The 15,546-nt window shown below is 45.1% G+C and overlaps 1 protein-coding gene across 3 annotated transcripts in view; it reads right to left on the bottom strand.

The window, feature by feature from the left end:
• Window positions 1-3,035: 3,035 nt before the first annotated feature.
• Window positions 3,036-15,546, bottom strand: part of MTA1 (metastasis associated 1) — a 94,205-nt gene continuing 81,694 nt past the window's right edge. For 2 of the 3 annotated variants that reach the window (XM_040610129.1, XM_040610130.1), the window contains 3 exons: window positions 12,272-12,303; window positions 9,248-9,399; window positions 3,036-4,743 (listed from right to left, as the gene is read on the bottom strand). In XM_040610129.1, coding sequence (XP_040466063.1) covers window positions 4,605-4,743; window positions 9,248-9,399; window positions 12,272-12,303 — 323 coding nt within the window. In that variant the 3' untranslated portion in view covers window positions 3,036-4,604. The remainder of the gene's footprint in view (window positions 4,744-9,247; window positions 9,400-12,271; window positions 12,304-15,546) is intronic. The other variant, XM_040610131.1, reaches the window with a different exon arrangement.

Genomic DNA, 15,546 nt, shown 5'->3' with positions numbered 1-15,546 from the left:
TTTCTTCCAGGCTGAAGAGGACAAGCCCCCTGCCCCATGGTTTATCTAAATTCACAGTGTACCTTTTCTTGCAACAGCTTTCCCCCTCCCAGGAGCCTGCATGGTGGATGAAATGCGATCATCCGAGGCTGAGGCTTTCAGCAGGTCTCAGCAGGGCAAAAACTTTGTTTGGTCCCCAGGGAGGGCTGGGGGGACAGGGCAGCACCAGCCTCCCCTTGCAGGGAGGGCAGTGAAGACTGCACACGCTCAAGACGTGATCCTGAAGATGGGGATCGTGGCAGATCCTGTCACTGCTGGCTCTCGCAGGCTCTCCTAGAAAAGTATTAACCAAAAAGCACATTTACGGGAAAAAAACCCAAACACACGCTCGCCAGCTAGGGAGGACTGTCATGCTGGGGCCGGCCTTTCTGCAGCGTTCCCTCCTTTCTCCCTCTAATACTGCTTCCAGTTCTTATTTTATGTTAAAGGCATTTTCAAGCCTGTGTCCTCTTGATTCATTAAGGAAACCAGAAGAGAAACACGGTCCAGTTTCTACAACTGCATCAAAATCCTTCCTCCTCCACCTCCTCCCAGTCAAAACCCACTAGATTTTATTCTTGGTCTTCCCAGAAATCCCCAGACTTGCACACCTATCTCAACACACTGCATACCATCACCTGGGCAGGTCAGCTGCCCCTTCCTCTTCCCTCGGCGGTGGAAAGCAGCTCCACCGTGATGGACACTGACCATCCGAAAGCAACTTGGCCTTCCCAAGGTCTGGCTTGTGTAACACTTGCACTGAGCGCCAGAGGCCACAGCAAAGCTGGCACGGGCTCCAGATTTCCATTTCAAAGGAAACTTTGGCATGTATTTTGCATTACAGCCCTCCAGTAGCTGTCCTGGTTACGGCCCACCTCCCACAGCAGGAATGCCAGGTTTGGAATTGTTAGCTTGGGTCACACTTTCCTTTTCTTCACACTGTTTCAACAGTGCTGTTGCAGCCAGTTTGCTGCCATCACATTACAGCATCAGAGAGATCACAGGGAGCTGCTACCAACAAGTTGTCAAAATGCAAAGTAAAAAAATCCAGAATTCCAAAGTTAACTAAAAAAAAAATCTGTAACAAAACCGTTTTGTCATAAAGTATTGCAGGGATGCTTGGATTCTTGTTTTAAGACTTTCCTGACCAGCTCCCTGCTACTTTTAAGCCTGTAAAACCGTAAACATTGTAGTGAGCCTGGGACATGTCTGCTCCCGCATCTGCAAGGCAGAAAAGCAAGTGTAGCGTGGGGATGCCAGGGACACACAGGCTAAGGGAAAAATATCCAAATGCATATGGCAAAAACACGTGTGGTAGCAATGACCCGCTCCGGGGCGGGCAAGCACTTCCAAACGCCAGGCTCTGCACTGTGGAGCTAACATGCCCAAACACCAGCTCATTTCACTGCAACCCCCATCAGAATTTGTCCCCTGCAATCTCAAGGGCTCTTTAGGAGGTGGAAGGGACACTGAAAATGGGACTGCCCCAGCTGTATTTTTATGTATTTATTTATTTTTACAAGCACTAGAGCAGGAGGGTGAATAATCCAAGGTAATTCCTGCAACCACAGCGCAGCAGCGTATGAATGTGCACGCTGACACAGGAGAGGCTTAGCGACAGCGTCTGGCTTAAGGGAGTGACGGCTCCGGCTTGGATAGGTCAGCGGTGGGACCTGCCATTCACCCTGCGCTTCCCAAGAGCCGGCAGTTTTATTGGATCGCTCAAGGTACCTTCCAAGCCCTCCTCCCAAGCTGGTACAAGCATAAGCCAGTGAAACACGAGGGACGGAAGTCTGCTACCGCCCGCCGAAATACGGCATCCATATTCAAGGACACGCAAGGGATCCTGCAAAGTCAGGGCAGCCAGGATCCTCTCTGCTTGCCTGGCCTCATTCCCAGAGCAATCCCTGGAGCTGCTCCAAGGAAGCTGCGAGCGAGGGAAGCTGCAGGGCTGGCACCCCCCGGCGGCTGCTGCCAGCCCCTGTGCAGCTGCTCGCAGCTCTGGCCTCTAGTTCCTCCGCCTCGTCCGTGGAGGTGGGATTCCAGAGCTCCCCCAGCCCCCAGGCAGAGCGCAGCCCTCTGCTACCGCCCAGGCATCGGCTCCAAACCCCGCTGCAGGGGGACCGAAGCCCATTCGGACACAGATCTCTTCACATTTCAATTCGCAACAGGAATTAATTCCTGCAAGGCCTTTCCCACGCAGAGAAAACTCAAAACCTTCCTGCAGTTGGTGGTATTTCTACTGCACGTAGGGTTAATGCTACAGACCGATGGAGACACAGCGAGACTGGCAATGGTCTCTGGCGCCATCCTGCACCGTCCCACGAAGCCTGGAAGCTTTCTACCCAGTAAGCTTGGTGTTTCTACCCAGTAAGCTCGGTGCCCTTCCTAGCATATCCTGCAGGGATGGCTGTCCCCTCCTGCTTTTAAGTTATGGATAGGAAAACAAGAGCAGCAGTTTAAGATACACTTCCAACATCTGTCAAGTTGCACAGCTACTCACAGCCACGGAGTAAATCTTAACACTCCCAAGCAGCAAACTCAACCAAACACTGGGTCCGCTTTGCTTATCCCAGTAAGAAGCGAACGTAGAGATGAAGAAGTACTTGAATGTCAGTGGGTTTGGTTGCCAGCCCCCAGGGATTTCACTCTGCCACATGCCAGAGCCATGCCCCCCATCAGCAAGACGCTCGAGCCACCATGGACAAAAGGCTCATTATTCAGAGCGCTGGCGTTGCATCTGCTGCTGCATTTAACAGGAGAAGGGAGGGAGTCACGGTCTGAAGCGCTAGAAATGTTTAAACCGCTGCTGCTGGGAACCAAACTGTGACTGATTCTTGCCCTGTACAGCAGAACGAGAGGGATGCGCCACAGTCAGGCGAATGCTTGAGAGCAGAGCGCAGCTCTGGGATGTGAGGGAAGGAGCAGAGAGGCAGGCACACCAGGCAGATGGCACCCCAAGCAAGGGACTTGGCAGCTATTTCAGAAGAGACAAAAAGCAGATGTTTCACAAAAGCTCACTTTCCAGGTTTATTAAGTAAATTTAACTGAATTGTTTTCATTTTGTGGGGATTCCTTTCCATCTAACCCGGTGGGTTAGCAGAGTTGCACAGAATCACGGTTGGACTGTGATAACCCAAATACAACTTTGGCTCATCTCACCGCTGACACATATGGAATGACTTGGGGGTTATTACATGCTGTGTCTGCTTGAGGCAGGTACATGTACAGATCAGCACAAGTTGCAAATGATAGTTTACATCCTTTCAAAACAGAGCAGGGCATTCAGCAAATGCACTGCAATGAGAAGACATATGAAAAAGAAATCATACAGACTTGCAAATACATAAGAAGTTCAAGAGATGCAAGAAACCTCAAACACAAGAAATGTCAAGGGGGGAAAAAAACACTTAAATTTCAGACAACAATGTGTTCAAATGAAAACCCAGCTGTAATTTAAATTCCCTTCAAAATGGGAAACATACAGGAACGCAATTAAAGAGAAACCAGGTCTCATCCTGGGAGAGATGTGTCCAAAAACACTGATGCACGAACAGGTTCAGAGTTCTAAGCAAAATGTCCCTGGGCATTGGTGTACTTGACTCTTGGAGCCAGAGCAAAGCAATTCATTACACTTGCTGGACTGCTGGGCCTACTGCTGGGTCTCGGTGGTATAACAGCACGTAGGATTCCAGATGTCAGAGAGAAGGCAGCACGCAAACTGCTGGTTACTGGGAGAAATGCCACGGGCCAGATCTCCCAGGGATTGACTAGAGTAAAGACACCTAATTCTGGTAGCCTGGCCTCCACTGCACACAACGTTAGTGTAATGTTCTGCAAGGTTCTTCAGTTCTTAGCTCACTCCTTTCTCAGCCTGAGTTGTTTCTGTCTTGTGCATAAGCACAACTGGCTGTGCAAAATGATCCAAAAAATATAAGGGACAGGACCAAAGAAAACTGGCTGAACCTGGGGCTGGCTTTCAGCTCCTATTTCCAAATATCAGTTAAAGGTTGGAAATTTATCTACAAAAGAAATAATATAAATGAAATAAAAAATGGCACCGTCCACAAAATTAACCAAAAAAAAAGAAAAGAAAAGAAAAAAATCTTACAACACAGCCTCGTAAAAATGGCTTTGCAACGAGAGCTCAGTCACAAAATGAAGGGTTCTAGCTCTTCGTACATCGGAAGAAGAAACAAAGCTAAAAAGTACTAGTCCACATTCTCTTAATAAGTTAAACTTACTTTCCCTCCCCCTGCCTACAAAAGGGGTAGAAGCAAAGGGGAAAAGAGGCTACTCAAAATAAAAAGAAAAAAAAAAAAAGAAAAAGAAAAGAAAGGAGAGAGGAGAGAGCGCGAGAGAGAGAAAGAAAGAGAGAGAGAGAGAGAGAGAGAGCAGTCTGTGGTCAGAGGCTCAGAGCAGGGCCGAGTTCCTTTTAAGGGTTTAAAAGATGCAAAACAGTTCCTCAGAAGTTCCCTCTCTTCAACAGTTAGTTCAATGCTGTAGCCATAGAAACTCAAGTATATATTGGAGGAGAGATTCTTGCAGGCAGATCCACCGCCATCCAGAGAGCTGCTCAGCAGGTGTTAATCCTCAATGATTATGGGTTCGTCATTCATGGGCTGGCGTAGCTGCACTGCCTGGATGGGCCGGAGGATAATAGGCTTGTAAGGGCGTCTGGCGGCTCGCTTGGCTTCGGAGGAGGAAAGCAGCTTGCGGATTTTCCTGCAGACAGTAAGGAAGAAAGGAAGCGATTACAGAGACCAGACACTAAGGCACTGTAGGTTTCTTGGTTTCTCCAAGTGAAACCAGGCCTGCCCACGCAGGGGCTGCCTCCTAATGGGGTGGGCCGACGCAGTTTATTTCAGCAATGTCCTCCCAGGGAACTTTTGTTTTTGAATTTATAAACCCACCAATGAGGAGGAAATTGCATTCTCTGTTCCAGAATCCTTCTCCTGCAAAGCAAAAGGCATTCTGGTCCAGCCTCATAGGACCAGGGTCTACTGCTGTAAATACAAGTGGAGTAGTTACGACAGCCAGTTTCCATACCACTAATCTATTTTGATGCACACGGACGCATCAGTCGGACATGCTGCAGCAGGCTTTGTGGGAATTTACAAAGCCAAGTTACAACCAAACCTCTTCTGGCAAGGCTGGTCACTTCCCCACCTGCTAATCCACCTCTCACAGAGCTCTCTGACATCCCCAGCCCCAAGCAGGTGTACACAGCTGCCTCTTCAAAAGAAACCCAGCCCAGCACAAGCCAGCAACATTTTGTCTCCCACGGAGCTCTGCCTCAAGGCCGAGGGGCTGCAGGGGAGCTCTGTGACGGCCACTAGCCAGCGAACAAACACTGGAGCCTCCCGCCCCCCCCTCACTGGGAACGCTAACGAGGTGTCTCCCCCTCCTACTTCTTCCACACTGCATGTGGCCAATGCAGAAACGAGTAATGTTCACATCTTGCATTTGTTAAGCTTCCCTATCTCTTACAAGACTAGCAACAAGTCTTATCAGATGCAGGAAGCAGTTTTCCATTTGGAGAGAAAATAAAAGAGTGAGAGAATGGACAGGGGACACACCAAGTTTTAAAATTAGCAAAGTAAGGTAGAAAGAGACAATACGGAATGATTGCTTGTTTCTTCTTGTCAATACCAGGCTTAGAGCTAAAGGAAGTATCCTACAGAAGAAAACAAACCCAACAAACCAGCAACAAGGAAAAACGTACTATGTAGTTAAAATGTGGAATTAATTTCCAGAGGATGCTGTGGTGGTCGAAGCCGTATAGAGATTAGAAAGGATAAATATTCACAAGAGCAGCCACCAGTACCCACTATACACGGCCTTCATCAGGAACTGGGGCAACAAGGGGGGTCCGATAAGGAAGCACTGCCTCACTTTACACGTTCCTACTTTTAACAATTTTTTTACTTACTGTGAGAGACACGATGCTGTACTAGATATAGGAATGGCAACCACGTGGCTTTACAGCCCACAACTCAACTGTCCATCCCCCAAAGGCAATTTTTACTTTTTTGGTTAGTCAACACTGCAGGGACGAGGAAACACCCACCCACCCCCTGCCCCTTTTTTGGGGGTGCGCCTGTGTGTTTTGGGGTATGGTTTGTTGTTTTTTTTTTTTTAAATGGAAAAGATACAGCCTTACTGAGCTGATGTCTATCACTGTGCTACGATTTCTGTTTGATATGTGTTGGCTGCTGAAGCAACTGATCAAAACACTTTTTCCCCCCTTAAAATTTACCCTTACCACCACCACCACCAGCACGGACAAATAAACAACTTTAGCTGAAGACTCTGAATTGGCTCTGCTCAGATTCTGTCATCTCTCCACTTGCTTTTTTTGCCCACTGAGCAGAACAAGCCTGCTATATAGCACTTACACACACAGAGACATGTCTTTTGTTTAATCCGTGTCCCCATTTCTCCAGCGCCTTCTAATGTTGAAAGGCCACAGGGTGGGGAGAGAAGAGAACAGGGTGGAAGAGTGGTGGTGGGGAGAAAAAAAAAAAATATTGATGTAATGATTTTTCCAGGACTCATTTAGCTGAAGTTGATCTGCTTTTAGCCAGTGGACCTTCTTACTGTATCTGTGTGTGCTCGGTTAGAGACGCCGCCACCAGCAACATGTCTCGCAGTAGTTCTAGATTCTGATCAGGTCACTCACTGCCTCCGCTTGCATAAATTATAAATGCTGAGTTCCTTACTGTGAGGCTTCAATTCAAAAACATTCCTTTCAATCGACCAACTTTTCAAACTGCTCCCTCAAAGCTATCCAGTTTTCTAGCACCGTTCTCAATGGTGCTACACAAAAGGCAAGGGGGGGTTGGGGCACGTTGTAAAACTTTAGGAAAACCTGCTTTCTGTGGCTGAAAACACAGCCTGACCCTCAGCTGGAGGATGATATGCAGATATCGCTCCTAGATTGATTGCTACGGAGCCAACACAAAGCTCAAATTGTTTCAGAGCTCACAAACAAGCCTTACATTCTTGACACTGGAATGTAGCAGATGGTTCAGGGAAAAGTTAGAGGTGAAATGCCCAACAGAAAACCCGTGCCGCTTACAACGCTACATCGCTCAGGCTTCCCTGCTTTTCAACAGGCTGCCAAACATCTCCTTTCAGCACTCATCAGTCAGCTAAGCAGCAAGGCTGACAGACAAAGCAGCCGCTCTTCTGTTTTTTTTTTTTTAATGGAAGAGATAAGGTCTTACTGAGCTGATGTCTATCACTGTGCTAAGATTTCTGGTCGCTGTGGGACTGATCTTTCCTGCCTTGGTCAGTGGTTCTGTATGAGCTGATGATTCTGTGCCTTTACAGCAAATTGCTCTCACGGCCAACATCACACATGATGAATATTCTCGCTGTTCTGTGCAGATCAAAGGCCAGGACTTTGTAGTAGTACTGAGAAATTACTATCACGGATCTGCAGTATTTCTCGTGGGTTGGTTGATAAAGATGTCAAGAAGTGTTTTGTATACGCAGGATTACGAAATAAGCCTTGAGCATCTAAGGGTTGTGTTAGAGACTGTAGATCCTGCATCTACAATGGCACGTGAATTTGCCAGAGCTGCAGGTCTGTAACAGGATCCCAGTACCTCTTTACCAGAGCAAGATGACAACAGGAATAAGGAAACTGCTTCCCTTGAAAATTAAATACTTCTCTCAGTTTAGTTTCAATTACCTATGGGATCCCACTGCTTACTTTCACAGCACCTCATAGGAACAGAAAAGGAGAAAGGGAAGACAAGGTAAAGATATGAGATGGTGTAAAATGCACAGCAGCATTAAAAGGTGACCACAGGAACAAGTCTGACAAGGAAATTAATTTCATATTTCTTCTGAGTTTTAACAGAGAGGTTTCCTGCACTGAAATCTGATGATCCGATAGATCAGCAGTCAGCAACTTCAACGTTGCCAGTCTCAGCTTGTCTACGAAGCCCATCTTTGATCTGGGGGTCACAGAACAGTCACTTGACACTTGAAATGCTCTGCAGGCTAAGGAGAAGGTTGGGGTTGTCAGGACTGACTATGCGCTTCATGCTGAACAAATGAATACTCAGAGTACCACCAAATTTAGTAGTAGCGGAAGAGGCAAAGAACTCAAAACTCCTGACTTCCTTAGCCACTTGTAAGGGTTTAGAAATCCAGTAATTCCCATGTCCATCTCTGCTAGGCACTGTAAAGAAAGTGCTTCTCTGCCTGTTGAGGCACCGATACAGAAAGTGTGGATAACTCCAGGCTTCAGAGACAGACAAAAGCCAAGAGCATCCCTGCTCACAGAGGGGGCTGCAAAGCAGGGCTGTGGCTTTGCTCTGACCTGCTTTGAGGCTACCCAGGAGAGAGGCACCGAGTTCTTGGGAGGAAACCACACAAGCATGTGTCTCTCCCTGCCTCACCACACCCAGGAGCATTCCTCCCTTCCTCGGAGTAACAGTAGTGGGAACACACGCACAAAAACCTTGCTGTAGCGATCAGGCCACATAGCTTCTACCGCTGTGTGTCAGCAGACTATAAAGAGTTTAAAGCAAAACTTTAAATGCAAAGAAAGTTTATTTTACTATTTTTATCCTGTGGGCAGACTAACAAGAAGGACTAGCAGAAGCAGCACTACCCACTAAAGGAGGAAGATGGACACTACAGGGCTAAATCTCACCGCTAATGGTGGCGAATGGAAATGACAAAAGAAAGGGGGCCACTCAGCCCACAGAAACCCTCAGCAGCACTTGCAGCTTTCAGTACTTAAACATGGGGAGATATTCTGAGAGGTAATGCAAGAGACTTCAGCACGTAAGAAGGCATACAGAGCTCTGTGTATAGGAGGCTCTGTTCCTCAGCATCACCCATGCACCAGAAGGCCCCTCTCTCGTTACTGAGATACTGTGGCGGGACCTCTGAAGTCAGTTATGGGTCTGAGCCTCAGAAGTCCACCTCAGTCTTCCTCCCCTTATTACCCATCTCTTACAGGAACTGCTCAGGAAGAAGAATAATCTGCTTTCTCTGGCATGCAAGTGCATGATTAGGCACATCAGGCACGATTAGCTGTATCACAGCCTCCATCCAACTCAACACCAGCAGTGGTCTCTGCATTCAGTCTGTCACAACAGATCTGCTGAAGAGATCCCCCTCTAACCACAAAATCAGCTGCAGCACCCACAAGGAACACAAACCAAAAGACCTCCCCTTAAATCCTCTTGTAGACCAAGTTTCCTACCTGGTTTCTTCATTGGCCATATAAAAAACATCGTCTGGTGCATCAATCCAGTTCATCCTCCTCCTTTTCACTGGAGGCATGGATCCACCACGAATTAATCGGACTTTTGTTGGGTATGATTTCCCATTGAGCAGCAAGTTTCGGCTTGGTCCCTGACGTGACACATAAAAAAGTACAATTATAGACTGCAACAAACCTGCAGTAGCATGTCACAAGCACTCAAAGGAAAAGAAAATGACAGTTTTCATATCAGTTGTTGAGAGTTCATGGCAAATATTTCCCCTCTTGCCCATGACTGAACACAGAATTCACACAAAAGCAACTGTCCACAAGCAGTACAAGTTAGGCACCTTCAATATACAATAGGACAGCAATACTCCAGCGACAGGACAAATAAATGGAATGCATTACCAATAATCTATCTGTTGCTTGTGTCTGAAAGATGACATCAAATTTGAAAGACTAAGCATAAGACTTACATTTCAGCTACTACCATAAATCTAGAGCAACTCTATTGATAGAGGGAAGGAAAACTAGCAACACAGCAAATCAAATATTAAAAAAATCGTATTTTAGTTATTCTGGGGTACCAAACTTACCCTTATCCTTTTTGTTCTAGGGAGGTTAATATTTAACGAGGATAGTATATAATTAAACACGTTGTTGAAAACAAATCTAGTACTACAAAGCTTAGCTGCTTTCATTGTAATAACACGACAGACTTCCCACATGTAACACATTTGCTTTGCGAATCAACACAGGTATCATTCTCCAGACCCACAGTAGCCCCCTTCCACTCAACTGGAAAAACATGAGTTGTTATTAAGAGAGGTGCAGATGAAAGGGAGCAAAGTATTAAACTTCTCAAATGCAGCTGTCCTTGATCATTTGAAGTCCAGTTCTGCTGCCCCTCTTCCTGCCGACTAGCACATTGAGAAATCCTACTGAAATCGGTAACACTGAACAGTCAGGAAAGACGTAAAATAAGGGCTCAGAAAATTTGAGATGCATAAATTAAAGCTGGTCAGAAAGCACCCCAGTAGAAATTTTTAATTCTGGTATTTCACAGGCCATCATCCTAGGTCAGACCATCTCCCCAGATGCACCAAGACTTCCCCTTCTGCCCACAAAATGGGAAACTGAGCATATACATGAGGGACATCTGGCCTAGGAGATTCACCTCAAAAGGAAAGTGGGGACACGAGGTATTCAAGCCCTCAGGCGTCAGCTTATGGCAAAAAGCTCAACCAAATTTTAAAGAGTTTGACTTAGAAAGGGAAGACTTCAGTTTGTCAGCCAAGGAAAAAAACCAACAAAACCCCACGTCTATCTCATTTTTATCTGAGGACAAGAGATGACTTATTTTTTGACCAGCCTTAATCAACTGCGCTGGCAAGATCTACTTCCTGTAGAAAATTAGGGCTTTAGAGCTAAACAAACAAAATCCCACCTTTTAAAGTCCAAAGCTCTTTAAAGCTGTTGTATACAAGCACAGTAACAATTTCATTTCTTAGTTGCTCAGCTCTGTGTTATACAAGACAACTTCAGCACCACAGCAGACCACTGAAATACTCAAGAATTGCTTTTGTATTTGAGATGTATTAAGGAAAAGGTTTCATATAAAAAGCTTGTCTGTTGTTTGGGGTTTTTTACCCCCTCCAGACTTCTCCAAGAAAATCCTTTCATTAGCGTTGTGAAGGGCATTTTCTCCGTACGTGCTATATACACAAGAGAACAACTCTGGAGAAAGTCCTTGGAAATGCCTAGAAGGGGCACCCCTGTGCTTCCAGGTTGCCTTTTGTCTACCCGCACAGAGCAATCTGTTTCAAATGGTACATCCTGAAATGTGGACCTGCAATTTGTAGTTCAGTAGCATACTTCACCAAGCAACCAGAAATCAAGGCAGTGCAGGGCTTTCACCCTAAACCACCTAAAAAGTGTTAGGTCATCACAGATTTCTCCCACTGCACTGAGTTGGTTTATTCAGCAGACACAAACAAGTAGCCAGTCTCCTCAGTGACAAGAAATGAAGCTGAATTCATGGAGGAATACAATTTACCACTTCAGATCAGATGCTCAAGTAACAAACCAAATAAATGCTTCGTTATTACAAGCAGACTAAGATGCTCAAGTTATAGCCTACCCTCATGATACTGCACGCTATCTCAGAACATTATTAGATTTAATAATGCTTGTGATCACCGTTCAGTGACCATCAACCATACCTGCTGCTGACTGACCTATGCCAGTGACTCTACCGTCACCAATACATTGGTGGCACTTCACCTAATGAGGCAAGCTCCACTTTATCAACACCAGAAGATCATTTTTTGGGAAAAAAAATTTATGCTTGAAGATCCCTCCCGTGAACCTCCCATAAGCCATGCTAAGGGGGAAAAGTGATGCACAACCTTTGCACTGGCCCCTTCCTACCGAGGTGAATTTCATGGGAAAGCATTCTGCCAGAGACGTGTCAATCAGACTGGCTATTTGCTTCTGTCCTTTGATAACACTCAGCATAATGGATGAAAGGCTAGGAATGATTTTTACTCAAAAAGAGAACATGAAAAACAAGCATTCTCAGCAAACAACTTGCACACCAACTTCCTAAAAAAAAAAAAAAAAACAATAAAAAAAACTGTTTTCCAAACAAACCCTTCCACCATTTAAACCTTCCTCCTTCAGGGAAACACATTCCACCTAGAAACACATCCCAGAACTTTGCTATGAACAGCCACTCAGTTTCTGTATGAGCAGAAACAAAATGTTCCATTCAAAACAGAATCTCATTTTTATATATATATAGATATGGATAGATTTGAGGTTTAAATTATATTTAACCATTCGGATGTTTCATATGCTCCAAATGAATTTTTTTTAAAACCTTTTCAATTAATTGGGAAGTATGACCAGCTGCAAACAGCAAAGATGGAAGTGCAACACTATGGTTTAATGGGGTGTTCTATCTAGCACGGGTTAATAATACCTCTTTTCCCTGTTTTGGTTAAATGAACATTCTCTTACCATTTGTCTGGTTTGTCCGTGGTTAGGCAGACCTAACAAACAGGAAAGAGAATAGAGCTGGTAAGACCGTTGCTTTTCCAAGACAGAAAAAAAGTACAAAATCAAAACACACGCAGCTATGATCGCAACTGTGTTGTTTTGCTAGAACAAGAGTTGTCTGCCAAACTAACTTCTCCCCTCCTAGCAAGGTAACTGAGAAAAGAGCTTCCTTAACAACATGGTTTGAAGAGCAGAGGCCCCAAGTTAAAAACACGTTCCATTTGCCCAGTCTTTTCTCCATTTACTCACACCTTTCTTCAAACAACCACTAAAAGTACACCTCCTCTTTCAGATCTGAGGTTTTCCTCAAGTCCTGGGAAAAATCTGGCGTTCTGTTTTAGTTTTGGAGGAATTTATTGACATGAAGAAGGAGAAAGCAGAAGGTATTACACACTGTCAAGACAACAACAAACAGAATCTTCCCTATCGTCCTTGGATCCCTAGGGAACTCTTCAGCTCAGACGTTAGCTACAAGCCGTTAGCAAACACTGTATCTGCTGAACCTACCACAAGTAAATACTTCCACAGGCGTAGCTCCGTCCACCACAGAGCACAGCGACTCCAGCTAGCACACAAAGCCCTTCCCCAGTAACACAAACAGCGCCGGAAAGCACTGAGCACAATGGCCTGATTTTTCTGGCTTATTTGCTAATCTATCAGATACCCTGTCACGCTGCCATAGCGCCTGTACTGAACTCTTACACATATGAGACCTTGGAGGACACACAAAGGTCTTGGGATATAAGAAAATGAATGACGTGTTGGTATAAGGCAGCAGGGTATGGCACAGAATGGACTGAGAGACCTAACAAACCTTTCTGTTAGCACCGTTTAGTTTTCTATGATGCGTGCTCACAGAAAACACCGTTTCATTAACATCAGTGCACCAACCCATCTTTCTCAGCCCCTTCTGGCTAGAACTGAAATGCCAGCACATCAAATCCAACAGCTACTACAAGACAGGCATCAGCAAGTGCTGTCGCTGGCTGCAGAAGTTACTAGAATGAATCCTGCTTTCACGTTCACAGCAAGCTTCCCAGCTTGACTTTTGGAACTTCCACTGCTAGTGGGTTAAGCTGTGATGAAAGAGCAGAGCTTTTTAAAGAACCCAGCAAAACCAAACTTTTACAGCTCATGGTCTGTACTCCAACAGATCCCTTGAGGTTCTCCTTGGTAAAATCAAACACAATGTACTCGCAGCAAGTATGCCAGGCAACATTTGGCATGGCAATGTATCGGGAGGGAGGGAGGAGGGTGGAACGGGGGAACATTTTCTGACCACATTAAAACCAACAGTTTATATCAAGTGTATTTTCCATTCTGTGTAGATGTATGCTGTTAGCTACTTCAAACATGAAGACACACAGTTTCAATTTTTGCAGCATTTTTGCACCCAAGTATCTCCAGAGATGAAGAACTAGTTGCCAGAAAGATTTCCATCAAATCTGTAGAATAGATGTACCAGGCACCAAGTAAGAAGACTGGTAACAACCTTTGGATGTTGACAACGGCAATGCAGGCACCAGATAATCGTTCCTTTTTACATGGGAGCAGCAATCTCATCCAAAACACAGCTGTGAGCAGCCGTTTGAGATGGATGCACAAAGAGCTCCACGGATGCTGGGAAACAGCACAGCCAGCAGGATGCAGCCTGAATCTGTTGGCTTCAGAGCTAAGCTCTAGCACTTGGTTTTTAATTCCCCTTTCCATAATGGAAAGATAACATTTTCTCCATTCACAGGAGCCTCAAGAGATGTAAATCAACTGATGCTAGTCCCTGGATTGAAGCCACGCTTTTCATTTTAACCACACTCCAGATCAGTTACTTTTCTTGTACTAAGAACATTCTTGATGCCAGAAAAGACTAGCCTACAGGAGCAGCTGATATGTGGCTGCTGCAATGACTATTGCTGGATGTACAACAGACAGTAAAAAAAGTGCTATTCCCAAGCACTGGAATTAACCCACAGTATTCCACAGTGAAAAGAGCTGTTGAGACTGGTACAAACTGAGTAGCGGCTGAGCAGAACTGCCACCTACTCTGAGCCCCTAAGTTTCAGAGCCCTCACACAGCAAAGAAGCAGTGCTAACAGGGACACACCTCACCCCCTAACCTGTAAATTCTAGAATAAAGCTTTTTTGTGCCAGTAAAATAGGACACAAACCAGTTACAGTTTCAATATAATTTATACTCTTGCTATCACAGTAATAAGGTATCAATGAGCATATTAATCTTAGCTATTGGTGAATTTTCTCCTTAGTCACACTTCAATAACTGGAGTTTGAAAGAATGAAAGGCACTAAAAAGACCAGCTTCAGTTTGCAATAAAAACCCCATGCTAATAGCATATGTAGCTGAAGCACTGCTATTAGAAGAGCTACTTTTACCTACAACGGTCACCAAAGAGATGCAGGCAGGCAGCATAACATCTGTAACCCATTGCAGAACAGCTGTCAAGTCAACAGGATGCATCTGTACTGGAAATAATGGATTCTCACCCAAAAGTTTTTGCTGGCTTCTGTGCAAGAGATGAGGTCTGCAAGGCGGGTGGGTACCTCTTAAGAACTAAAGCAATCCCCCTGTCTCTGGGTCAGGAGTGGTGCAGACTGGTAACTCACCGTATAGAACTCAGCCCTCCCCAAGGTGCTTGCTGCATTTTCACAGATCAAGGTTTGAGAGAGACTTTTTTCACACATGCATCCACAAACAGGTTAAAAATGTAAGACAGCATATGAATATAAACCACAAGCAATCTGCAACAGGGTTCTGGCAGCTCCTCTCCAGGAAAAAAACCCTGTCTTTTATTTTATGGAAGGATGTCTAGAGAAGCCACAGGGTAGAAAGTGTGAGTAGTTCCCTTCAATATATGTAAGGTCCAACCGTCTGAATGTGCATAGCTACACATCAGAAACAACAATAACCTCCTCCAAAGGAGACTTAAAAAAACCATACCAAACCAAACCAAAAAAAAAAAAACCCAAACAAAAAAGGAGGTGTTTTCAGGACTGACCAAATCTTTGAAACCACAAAGTGTAAAAGTCTACAGTGATGCATCTAAGCAGGTCTTCCACTCTTTTTCAGCCAGAGAAATTGAAATATACGCTGAAAACTGAAGATTGAATGTTAGGGTTTTTTTCCATAGCATTGAAAAAAAACCAAACCCATAAGCCCTAGAAAATATCCTGCCAGTCTTCTCTATACACCGAAATAAAGAGTAAGACCCAGAGGAGAATAT

Source organism: Falco naumanni, chromosome 11, assembly GCF_017639655.2.
Source record: "Falco naumanni isolate bFalNau1 chromosome 11, bFalNau1.pat, whole genome shotgun sequence".
Classification (NCBI taxonomy): domain Eukaryota; kingdom Metazoa; phylum Chordata; class Aves; order Falconiformes; family Falconidae; genus Falco; species Falco naumanni.
The sequence above is the reverse complement of the archived record's forward strand: the minus strand, read 5'-3'. Positions and strand labels throughout refer to the sequence as shown.